This window comes from Leptinotarsa decemlineata, unplaced genomic scaffold (genome assembly GCF_025532065.1).
Source record: "Leptinotarsa decemlineata unplaced genomic scaffold, Ldec_3_MD MMD2_tig00026282_RagTag_RagTag, whole genome shotgun sequence".
Lineage (NCBI taxonomy): Eukaryota > Metazoa > Arthropoda > Insecta > Coleoptera > Chrysomelidae > Leptinotarsa > Leptinotarsa decemlineata.
Genome location: NW_027412668.1, coordinates 15,627,609 through 15,640,209, shown reverse-complemented (window position 1 = coordinate 15,640,209; position 12,601 = coordinate 15,627,609). Strand labels below are relative to the sequence as shown.

The window sequence follows — 12,601 nt, the reverse complement described above, 5'->3', positions numbered from 1 at the left end:
AAATGTAAGCTTGACTTGAGATGTCATTAATTCTTTCTCAGGTTATGAGAATTTGTTTCACTTTCCACCATTCATTGTGACATCTCTGGTTTAGCTTTGTCCCTGTATATTATGTGCATCACAAGCCGTAATTCCAAATTCGCATGACTCACAGCACTGTTAAATGTTAGGTGAATATATTTAGTCAGTTCAATTAATCTCCATCCATCTGTTAAGATTCACTTCACACAACAACTGAGCGACTGGATAAGGATATCGATCATAGAGGAATTCTTCCCCAAGAAAACTGCCGATGAAATATTTCATTGCAGGATAAATCTGTCTCAGAAATGCCGAAATACCAACATTTCTCAACACGGGAACTTATAAATATGTGTTTGATAGCTAATCAACTTCTACTTTATTTTAACGTCTATTCTTTGTATTGATGACTTGCCACAGCCACCTACTGGATGTTGGAGAATGGGGGATGGAATGTTTGGGGAAAAATGAAAAGCAGGGAAATTCTCCTGCTCACAGTTGGCTGTTGACGCAAAGTGAAAGTGGTCGTGTTTTTGTTGTTATTTCTCGGTTTTCTTTGATTTAAGGTTATATTTTTGCTTTTATTTTAAAGTGGTGCGGTTGGTTTTTTACCAAATAATTCGTGTTTTGATTCAGTTTTTGTTTTCATTGTATTTGGAAACAGATCTGTCCACATCAGGTTGGTTTCATAATCATTTAGGGGTGCATGAACTAACTGTGCAGTTGTGTATACCTTCAGATAGTTACGAGGAAAGTTGCGAAACATCCCGGGTGTGAAATTTTTTTCTCATTTAACTTTTCTTAGCGGAAAATTGAATCAACGTTTATTTTGTTAGCTAAAAAAAGGTATAATACATTTCAAATTTCAATAACTATAAATTCCCTTTTATATAGGTACCTAATAGAATCAGACTACGAGTACTTTAGTTTCCTAATTTTTGTTTTCAATATGGGAATTGGTTATCTAATTATTTTTGGAACATAGATGGAAAAAGTGGGTGGTTTTCGAAATAATTCCTTCTAAATCCTAATATCTTGGTAAATTCTCTTGCAAATATTTGAATCGCAGGATTCAAATTATTATAAAAAGTGAGAAAGTTGCATTTTTATCTATATTTCTTATTAATCAACATGTCACAACAACTGTTCGAATCATTGTTATAGGTAGGTACAGCCTTCCATTGTCTAGTAAGGTGTTAACATATTTGAAATCATCGAAGAGGATATAAATGAAGTAATATAAAAATAAATTACTAAAGATGATAGTACCGAAATAATCGGAAGAGTTAGTTGAACATCAAATAATATAAAATGTCAGAAAAAGACATTGAGAAAAAAATAATAACAATGAATTTATAGCACCCAAAAAAAAGATAGGTACCTACTAAAACCATATCATTATGACTAGAAATAAATATTCATTAATAAATGGGTTGATGAACAATAAGGAAAATATCAGTTATATGCAAAAATAAATAATAATAGAAATATGAAAAAATATTTCAAGCCAAACTACTTCATGACATTCCGATTGTTAGATTCCACAATCGAAACGTCTTGATATAGTTTTTGGTTTAAAATCTTTCTTCTTATTCTTTTCTTATTATTTATTATTCTTATATTTATATGTTTTCATAATTTATCTTCAATAATTTATTTTTATTTCTTTCATTTCTGTTTATATTCAGGTCAACATAATTCCTACAAGGAAAACCCGGTAGTTGTAAACACTGTTGAAAGGTAAGACCTCGTTAGTCCTTAGCTCACACAAGTTTCGACTTCTGAGGGTTGTCGTTCGTAGGGATGCGATAGCAGGTTAAACGGAAAAAAACATATTCCAAGCACATATTTCAAACTTACTAATTATAGAATTCCTATGAGGAATGAAGGTCAAAGATTCGTCAAAAATAACATCCAGGTCATGAGCGTCATACAAAATGAAAATAACCACAGAGTAAAAAAAAAACTGAAAAATAAAAAGAATAAAAATGACCAAAAAATTAAACAATAAGTAAAAAGATTTCGAACCTAATTATGACAGTTTGAAGTGATGAATTATCAACAACTAGCTGACCCGGCTAAATTTGTACCGCCTCAGAATATAATAATGTGAAAAATTTCAATTATCGATAATTAGCAAAAAAAAAAATATTTGAGATTTTGTTAAATTATTTCTAAAACAAAAAAAAGTTGAAGTTTACCGGAAATGACGTCATTTGAAAACAATTTTTATATTCTAGAATGTTGGCCAAGAAGTGCATTGGTAGAATCATGTTACATCCCATAAAATAAGTAGCGTGATGGATCAGGTGGTGGGACTAATTGTGTCAATTTTACTTTTCCACCAGCAAAATACCACCAGCATTTCAACTTCTTACAATATCAACAAATGATTTTCATTTTCCCAATCATTCAATCATTACAGATTTGTTGGCACAATAATCAATTTTTAGATCGTATTGAATCATTTTTGGTCACTCTAGAACGCAATTCTGACATGCCAAAACGACTATTATCATTTTCTATGATGACCAGTACAGTTAGAACATGACGTAGCTCGTCGCACATTTGCTTGACTTCTACGGCCCAAGTCAGGTCGTTCTTTCTTTGGCAGTGTAACATTTCTAGCGCACAAACTACTAAACTATTGCACTAATCACATTACAAAAAACGGTAAATGGGCAGAACGAAATTTATGGCCCTTTTTACTTAGACAGATTAAGCTACATTAAATGTCTGCCTTGATAAAAAACCGAAGTAGAAGAAAATCAAAGATTGAACGATAGACGAAATAATTGTATCAGAGTGGCTACATGAGTTGCATGCTCATTTTGCCCAACGTTAAAATGACACCTAAGCTGGATCTTTTATTTATCTTGCATATTATTTGTTAATCAATTTCTCACCTCTAATCCTTCCTTGGACTTCTGCAAAAATTTCAAAACCAAAATATATAGCTTCCTAAATTATTGCTACCGCAGTTGTCAGTTGATTGGTCAAACCACCAACACTGACATAAAAACTTGGCAAGTTGACTTGGTTGTCACACCAAGATGCAGGGTGCAACTAAATAAGTGTAAAACATTTAAGGAGGTGATTCCTCATCGAAAAAAAGATAGGATCTTTCATATAAAGAAATTTCATTGGAGCATCCCTTGTTAAGATACAGCCCCTTAAAGGGGGTACATAAAATTTGTATAACAATTTTTTTCACTAGCACTAAAAAAGTTACAATATTGAAATTAACCTGACGTTTCGTACTACCAAAAAGACACTTAGCCAGGAATTTTTTAGTTTACCCCATGGTTGTAAGGGGTGGAAAACGCTACCCCTGAAATTTATTTCCAATGTAACTTTTTGTCTTATTATTTGTTTACCATTTAAAAATGTATTTCCGATAGCCTGTTTCATATTCTAAACAAAAAATGTCTCTTGGGTTTTTTTCCCAAAATAAACCAGTTCGCAGCAAAAAATTATTTTACGAACAACTACAGAGATACATCGTCATAAATGCGAAAATACGAAACTAATCTATCTAGTAGGTCGCTATTAGCGATAGTGACAATGAAATTGGTATGACGCTGTCAGTTTGTGAATTTTCGAAATTGAATTAATACTAATTGTGTGTTGTTGTTCTGTTCTTAATTTGTTACTTTAATAATTCACTTGTTATTAAAATGGCATACACAAATGAGGAAATGGCTGATATGCATTATGTTTACGGTCTGTCGCAGGGTAGTGGGTTAGAAGCTTCTAGAAGATATGCTGAAATGTATCCTCAACGGCAGCATCCTTCACAAAGAATATTTGCTGGACTTCATCAAAGATTACGAGAATATGGTTCATTCGACAAAAGAACGCAGGATTGTGGTCGCCATCGAGAAGTACGAACACCACAGCTTGAGGAAGCAGTACTTAATTTGATTGAAGAACATCCTACTACCAATACTAGAAAGATTGCTTTCCAGCTAAATGTTGATCATATGACGGTATTTCGAATTTTAAAGGAACAACTCTTATACCCTTACCATCTGCAACGAGTACAGGCACTGTTATCGCGAGACTTTCCGAACCGTCTTGAATTTTGCAATTGGATGCTGGAAATGATTAGAAGAAATTGTGAGTTTCTGAAGACGACAGAATTCACAGACGAATGTAGTTTTTCTCGGAACAAGATTATTTTCATAATTACCACATATGGGCTGATGAAAACCCTCACGCTATTGTCGAAACTAACCTTCAAGAACAATTTTCTCTTAACGTGTGGCTCGGAGTTATTGAGGATGATTTAATTGGGCCTCATTTTCTACCTCCATACGTTCAATTTTTAAGAGAAGTGCATATACAGTACTGCTGGAGGAAGTTCCTTTGGGTGTCGGAAGGGATATGTTTTTTATACATGATAAGGCTTCCGCCCATTTTAGTCAAGTAGCATGTCAGCATTTAACTGAAACATATGCAAATCTGTGGATAGGTCGAGGAGGACCACAGTACTGGCCCGATCGATCCCTGGATCTCAATCCTCTCGATTTCTCTATTTGAGGCCATTTACAGCATTTGGTTTATCGTACTCCTGTTCGCGATGTAGAGGACTTAAGAAACCGCATCATCGATGCGATCAGGGTAATCAGAGAGACTCCAGGAATATTTGAGCGAATACGTGGCTCAATGCGCCGACGTCTAGACGCATGCGTAATGTCTGAAGGTAGACGTATTACATTTACTATGATTTCTACATGTTATGTGTTTTGTTATTAATAAATTAGTTTTGTTTATTACCCTTCAATCGTTTAATGCAGGTACTAAGTAAAAAATAACAATAAATCCAGTTCGCATTTATGACGATGTATATCTGTAGTTGTTCGTAAAATAATTTTTTGCTGCGAACTGCTTTATTTTGGGCAAAAAATCCAAAAGACGTTTTTTGATTAGAATGAAACAGGCTATCGGAAATAAATTTTTAAATGGTAAACAAATATAAGACAAAAAGGTACATTGGAAATACATTTTAGGGGTTGCGTTTTCCACCCCTTACAACCATGGGGTAAACCAAATAAATAACTGGCTAAGTGTCTTTTTGGTAGTATAAAACGTCAGGTTAATTTCAATGTTGTAACTTTTTCAGTGCTTGTGAAAAAAATTGTACCCTCTTCAAGGGGCTGTATCTCAACAAGGCATGCTCCAATGAAGTTTATATGAAATATCCTATCTTTTTTTCGATGATGAATCACCTCATTAAATGTTTTACACTTATTAAGTATCACCCTATATAGGTAGTTCCACTCGCTTGCGTTTACGCAGTTATTTTTATCGAGCACTTTTCTTGGTTTTCACACACAATCGGTTTTTCATATAAATAATAATTTGTACCTCTCTAGCCTGGCAGTGCACATTCTCATCAGTGGGCGATGCTGTCTCATTCCGCCTGGCCACACCGCGCGTCCCCATCTACCGTCCAATTTTTCACAACCACTTTAGCTCATGCTCAATCCGAAGAGTCAGGAATCGAGCCAGGACAGATCGCTACTATCACAGGATCTTTCGTGTCTTTTCCAGGAAACGTTGATCCGGATAATTACGACACCGATCACACTGATTTGGGGAGTGAGGATGACGAAAGAAAAATTCGGAAGGAATTACTCAGAGATGTAGGTATACGCAATACATCAAAGTATTAGTTTGAACAGAGAGAAAGTCGCCAATGAACATAAATCTTATTGGCAAAGAAACTTCTTGGCTTTCTACTTCTCTATCATTGAATAAAAAATGTGGGCAACTTCTAATGAAGGAAGAAATAACTCTTGCACAAACATTTCTTTTAGATACAAACTGGAAGTAAAACCTTTTTGTGAAAACTACTTTCACATGAACATGAACACATAAACACGGAAGGAAAAATTTCTTCTCTAACAGTTTCTTTCATAGGCAGAATAAAAACAAGAGAGTCGCTTTTTCTCATTTAATTTGTACTCAGAACATTAGTTCTGGAATTTGAAGAGATACCATTTATAGGAACGCTACACAACGAAGTTTAGAAAGAGAATCGATATTGAATTTCAGTTACATAGAACACTTTCATCCTTAATGGTGTAATTCGAAGTTTCAGGACATTCATATCACCTCTTCAGCATCGTTTTGGATAACATTACAAAACGAAGCATTTGTTTCTTTCATATTATAACTACTTCATCTCACCAGAAGAGACAACTCTGCTCTTGAAAGTTTTTTGGAAATAAAGCTAGAGGCTTACTATTTATTCACCATCATCGATTGAAAAAAAATCATTCATTCCAATTCAGTTTGTACTCAAACATTCGTTGTGGAATTGAAACAAATATTCTCGGGAATGATATTATTGTTCACAGAATTAAGGTAGAAACAGTACTGATGCGGTGATAAAGCATGAAATTAAGAAGTTCATCATTAAGGAGGATAGTGTTTCACGTAAATTATATTTTATATCAATACACTTTCATGTATTATGTTGTGTAGCGTACCCATGAATAATTTGTTTCAATTCCATAACGAATATATGGAATAATAGATAATAATAATTATAATTATTATTACTATATTACAAATATTATCATAACCTTTAATTTGCAATTGAATATTTAGAGGACAAAAAAATATACAGTAATACATTCGGAATTGAAAAAAGTGATTTTCGTGTAATTCAATGTTCTTATTATTGTTTCAAAAGAGTTTTTTTTTTCAGTGTGTATCTAAAAAAAATTCTATGGAAGATCTATAAATATTTGTGAATAGTTCATTTAAAATTTAGTTGCTCTTGTGAAGAGTTCTTTCAGGTTATATGCTTTTGTTCTTTCTTCGGAAGTATCTCATATTTTTATAAAAATAAAAGTGGAGAAGTAGAAAATTAAAAGCTAATCTCTTCTGAAAAATATCACCCTTTCAATTTCAAACCGAATTCCTTTGATTGAAGAGAGTATAATCCAGGCTGATAGGCCGTGGTCAAATGAAACCTGACGTGCCAAACGTTTCGTCTGCTACTGCGGTAGAAATCATCAGTGGTCCTTGCGTTGACTGCGAGGACGTAGTTCATATTTTGAAATCAACGCATTCACCACTGATGATGTCTGTGGCAGTAACAGACGAAATGTTTGGTACTTCACGTTCCATTTGATGGCATACCAGCATAGATTTTGTTCTTTTTGATTCTAACACCTGGCTGTGAAAGACAATGTTTTTATATTGAATTCCTATGGTTGGAATTTAATCAAATAACCGTGTGAATGTTTTCATATACTTACATCATCTCTAAGAGTGCGAATATTAAAAAAAAATCAGGGTGATAATATTGTGCACTTGAATGTTCTGGCACTGTTATGGAAAAAATAATTAAAATTATTATTATTATTATTATTAATGAGTTAATCAGAACTATACTCTGTTCCAGCAATGGAGACAATTTTTTGACAAATATGATCCGGAAGGTTTTGGGGAGATACCTTGGCCAGATTTTATCAATTCAATGTCGGATCCTGAATTCCGGCAGAGAGTCAATACAGGAAAGCGGGAAATACTTTTGGAGAAATCAAGAACTTCCAATACCCACGCAATAACTTTTCAAGACTTTGTCAATGTGGTGAGTGATTTTTACTTTGTTATATGCAACAATTCATTCTTTTCTTGTTTAAAAACTCAAGCTCTACTGCAATTTTCAATTATTTGTTTTTTGACTTATAATATATATATATATATATATATATATATATATATATATATATATATATATATATATATATATATATATATATATATATATATATATAATATAAATAACATATATAATAATAATATCATAATAAGAATCAAAGCAGTTAAAAAGTTAATAATATTCTTCACTTGATGTCGTCCTAGAGCTTCTTTCAAATCTTGAGGTATATTGTAGTTGTTTCTTCCTCTTTGGAACATCAGAGTAGTAAAAGTGCCTCTACAGAACACCCCCACTCCTCCACTTTTCGTCATTACCCATTCGACCAATCAGAAGCTACCGCGCGCACAGCGGGAAATTCAAATCAGTAGATCAACAAGGTGGGTTCTGGCATAAATCCCATATGTATGCCATAAGAAAATACATGGGATTTTGCCTTTACTTCCCACAATCTGAAAAAAATGAAATAAAAATTTTAACTCTGTACTAGCAAAATTTATAGAAGTGTAGAAAATGCAAAAATTTTAGTCCACTCCGTAACATAGAAAAATGTACTATTTATCAGTAAATTGTCGTATTCAATAAAGTTGACTATAAAATGAGGTAAGAAATTGTACAGATATTAATGAACAAGAATCGAGAGATCACAATACTGATTGAACAAGATGGTCAACCTTTTTACCTGTGGTAATGTGAAAAAACTTGGCAGACCATTTTGATACAAATGTGTATCGAAATGCAACCTATACTAATAGATATTTTTCATACCTCCACTATTGTTGAAAAAGTATAATCTCTATAACATAGCAAAATACAATTAGCAATACAGCGAAATATTGATATGTCGCTTTGATTTAAAATATGTTCACCAAGAAAACGCTTATCCAGATTCGTTCATATTAGATTCCACAAAACCAAAAGACGCTACAAGTTGCAACCTTTTCCACAACCACCAACTGATTAAATAAGCACCGACATCTGTCACGAATTGGAAATAAAAATGAAGTTGGAACTTCTTAAAAAACAAAAAATACACAGATCTATACTCAAACATATAAAACCCAACAACAGAAAAAAAAACATGAAATCTGATTATCCATAGATAATAATTGATCATCGTTTAAGTAAAAGATCAATTGAACGTGCTTGTCGTTCACATTCATATCAATTCAATTGATATTCACCCTTTCATAGTCGAACACTCGCTAATGTTTGGTTCGTTGTTTCAACTTGATCGTTACTGAAGAAAACAACTGAAGCAATAAATAATAAACTAATGGGCTTTAATGGGTGGACTTGTTGATTTTTTTTGCTATAATAACGAAACAGTCACCTGTCCCATTGACATCGACTTAATTAATTGAAGAATAATTGTCGTTCCCATGAAAATAACGCTTTATAGAATGTGTCCATACTTTTCAGCAACACTTTTTCAAATGTTTTTGTCTGTAAAACTTCAAGTAGTTGGTTTTTGGTATAGTAATCTTCAAAATTCAAATTGATATCCATTAAAAAACTTTGTATTTCATCTTTCTAATTTTTATTCAGTACTTTGATGAGCTGTCGCGATAGAAAGCGTTGTCAAGAACTATCACACTATTCACATCTAAATTTGGGATCAAACCATTCCTCGAAAGTATTAGCTTCTATCTTCTTATGATAGTCAACATTGCAGTCCTTAAGTTTTTTTCCACATAATTTCAAAGAATTCGGAACCCATCCATTACTTCCTTCGCAGTGCACAACGATTAGTCGAGATACCTTGTTTACAGGCATATTAGGCGTACACATTCTCAAACCATCAGTCCACCCTTTCGTGACTGTGTCGTGAGTGTCAAGTGTCATACCAAGTTTCGTCCAAATAGAAAATTTGCAGGTGTTCTTGTCTACTAGTATATTTAGTTATTTGTTACGCAATTCCACTATTCTTTTGCTTTCCATAACTGCTTGACGTTTGTTTATTATTTTAAATCCAAATCCTAATTTTTTTATCCATTTCTGAAGAGTTTTGTCACATCAGCTCACGTTATGGCTGGAAGTATTCAATTTCTTCCTTATGATTTCATTTGTAGGAATCTCATTGCTTTTGTAACAGTTGTATAGTTTTTCAATGATTTTATTACAAGAACATCTAATAAAAATTATCCAATACGAACTGCTAATTCTACAGTTCACGTGGACTATTTCGCAGTCGGTTCATTTCTATGTATTGGTTTTTTGCCCTTTGATAGTGCCGTCAACTTTGAGAGTGCACAATATGGTTTACTTCGACTATACATTTGGTTTTGCAAGGTATGTTTTTTTTTATTTAATTTTCTCGATGAATGGTCTATCGATTTTGAAAAATGTATGATTATATGGACAATATTATAAGCCTAATGTGAGTGTTTTCGACCATCAGAGCAAGACGATATCCCTGATGATTTTCAGCAACAGATGAGACGAATATCGCCCGAAAATAGAAGGAAAAGCGAATGAAATATCGAGATTATCTTTTCGAACTTCGCTGACTCTATCCAGACCACTCTGTTGAGATGGTTCTTCTGATGATTAGAGTCTTTGGTGGAATGATGCTCTCTCTACTCTCGAATCCTAAAGTCATCCGGGCTTGCCGCAGTAGGGCAGAAATCTTGGCCGAACAATAACAATATCTCCTGTGGCTGTGGTTGTTAATGCCTGCTGCCGAGTTGGCCTAGCAGACATGGTTCTAGTATTGTTTTTCGTAACGCATTTCTGAAGCTTTCATGGTTTTTGGAAAACCCTTTGGCCACTTTTTTCAGTACCTGACCTCATAGCGAGAGATCATGGATAAGTGTCTGATTGTACCCTCGAAGGTGGTACACTTCAATTCAATTCAATTTATTCATTGGTTTTACAAATTACAGAAAATTAATATAAAACACGTCACAAATTACATATATAGATAGACATTTCACATTTGAAACTGACAATTTTGAAAATATAGCAAGTTAATTGAATTATTGAATGAAAGTATCCAATTAGCTTCTTCGATATTATAAAACATTTTCGACAACAGAAAAGTTTTGAGATGCTTTCTGAATTTGAAGTCAGTAGTTTCCTTTTTAATTGATTCCGGGAGCATTGGAGATAGGTCCCCTGAGAGTTACATTCAAATTATTTAGAGGTGTTTTTAGATGGTGGTTAAATCTAGTTGAATAACTGTAATCATTACTATGAGTGCTAATACTTTTTTCATTTTTAAAAATGTTGCAAGATATTTCTAGAATATACAAACAAGAGAGAGAGGAAGTATTTTCAGATTGGCAAATAATGGTCTGCATGATTCTCTCTGACTTTTATTCAATAAAGTTCTAAGGCCTTTTTCCTGCAGTACAAATAATTTCTGAGCTGCTGATGATGAACCCCATAATAAGATTCCATATGTGAGTCGTGACCGAATTTCAGCATAATAAAATTTTTTTAGTACGGACAAGTTGAGAACTCTTCGTAGGCATTTCAGTTGGTATATTTTGCTGTTTAGTTTGAACATTGTTTCCCAATCTAATTCCCAATCTAATGTGTCACTCATAATTATACTTAAAAATTTTATGTTTTCGCATTGTTTTAGTTTTACTTCTTCCATTTTAATTTCTATGTTTTCAATCCTCTTTTGTCTAGAGTGAAATATTGAAAAATTTGTTTTACGAGAATTGACATACAATTTGTTTGTTGAGAACCAAAGTATAATTATTGTAATTAAATCGTTATAGTTTTGTTGGATGGCTTCTAAGAAGTTTTCTGCTACTAGAATCGACAGATCATCTGCGTAAAGTGTTAGTTTGTATTCATCTAGGTATTTAACAATATCTGCTATATATAAAGGGAACAATATAGGTGCAAGACACTTACCCCTACACTCATCGATATCAAATCTGAGCAGTGTATGCTGTTTTGCCCATCATCCTTAATGTGAGGTATCTGTACATATTGTTTTCTACCATCAAGAGAAGACCAAAACCATTGATGTGTATTTCCCTCTTATCCCATAAATCCAAAGCTTTTCTAACAATCGATCGTGTGGAACACAATCAAACGCTTTGCTCAGATCGCAGTATATTCCAATTGGACATCTCTTTTTGTCTAATTCTTTTAATATGTCTATATATGTTTCTGTTGTTGCTGTTGTGGTTGATTTGGATTTTCTGAATCCATGTTGTTCATCTGGTATCAGATTAAAACTCACAATGAAGGAGGTCAACCTCTCTAACATACAATACTCAAATAGTTTCGCAAACAATGGTCTATAGTTTTCTGGTAAATTATTTGATTCTTTTTCATATAAGGGGATCACCTTCGCTACTTTTGAGGACTCTGGGAAAATTCCTGTTTCTATCGAGGAGTTCATGATTATACAAAATGGTTCAACTAAGTCTTCCGCAAATTCTCTAATTATATTGTTAGGCAGGTCATCAGGGCCAGAAGAATGCTTGTTTTTAAGTTTTGTAAAAATATCTTCCATTTCTGATTCTGTAAATGGGAGTCCCACTATTGAATTCATTATATTTCTCTGAGTAGGGGCAATATTCCCTCCTACATTTGGTATATTATGTATAAGTTTCTGTGGTGCATCAATGAAAAAATTATTAAAGGTGTTTGCCACAGTTACAAGTGAAGTGATCTCTTCATTTTCATGTATCAGCTTAATGTTAGGCTTAGACTTGGATTTACCTTTCAGTTCATTTATGATAGACCAGGAAGTTTTACTTTTGTTTTCGAAGTTCTGAATTATGTTGCCATAGTGACTACGTTTACATTTTTCCACAGTTTGTTGGTGATTACGTTTTCTCACTTTATAGTAGTCGCCTATTATTGGATATATAGATCTAGTGAAGGATATATAGATCTTTAAGCTGTGCACTTGACTGTTTCACTTCATCAGTT

The 12,601-nt window shown here is 33.3% G+C and overlaps 1 protein-coding gene across 1 annotated transcript in view; it reads left to right on the top strand.

Moving 5' to 3' along the window:
- Window positions 1-545: 545 nt before the first annotated feature.
- Window positions 546-12,601, top strand: part of stet (stem cell tumor) — a 238,538-nt gene continuing 226,482 nt past the window's right edge. Inside the window, exons 1-3 of the mRNA XM_074179890.1 lie at window positions 546-700; window positions 5,400-5,669; window positions 7,442-7,630. Coding sequence (XP_074035991.1) covers window positions 5,430-5,669; window positions 7,442-7,630 — 429 coding nt within the window. The 5' untranslated portion in view covers window positions 546-700; window positions 5,400-5,429. The remainder of the gene's footprint in view (window positions 701-5,399; window positions 5,670-7,441; window positions 7,631-12,601) is intronic.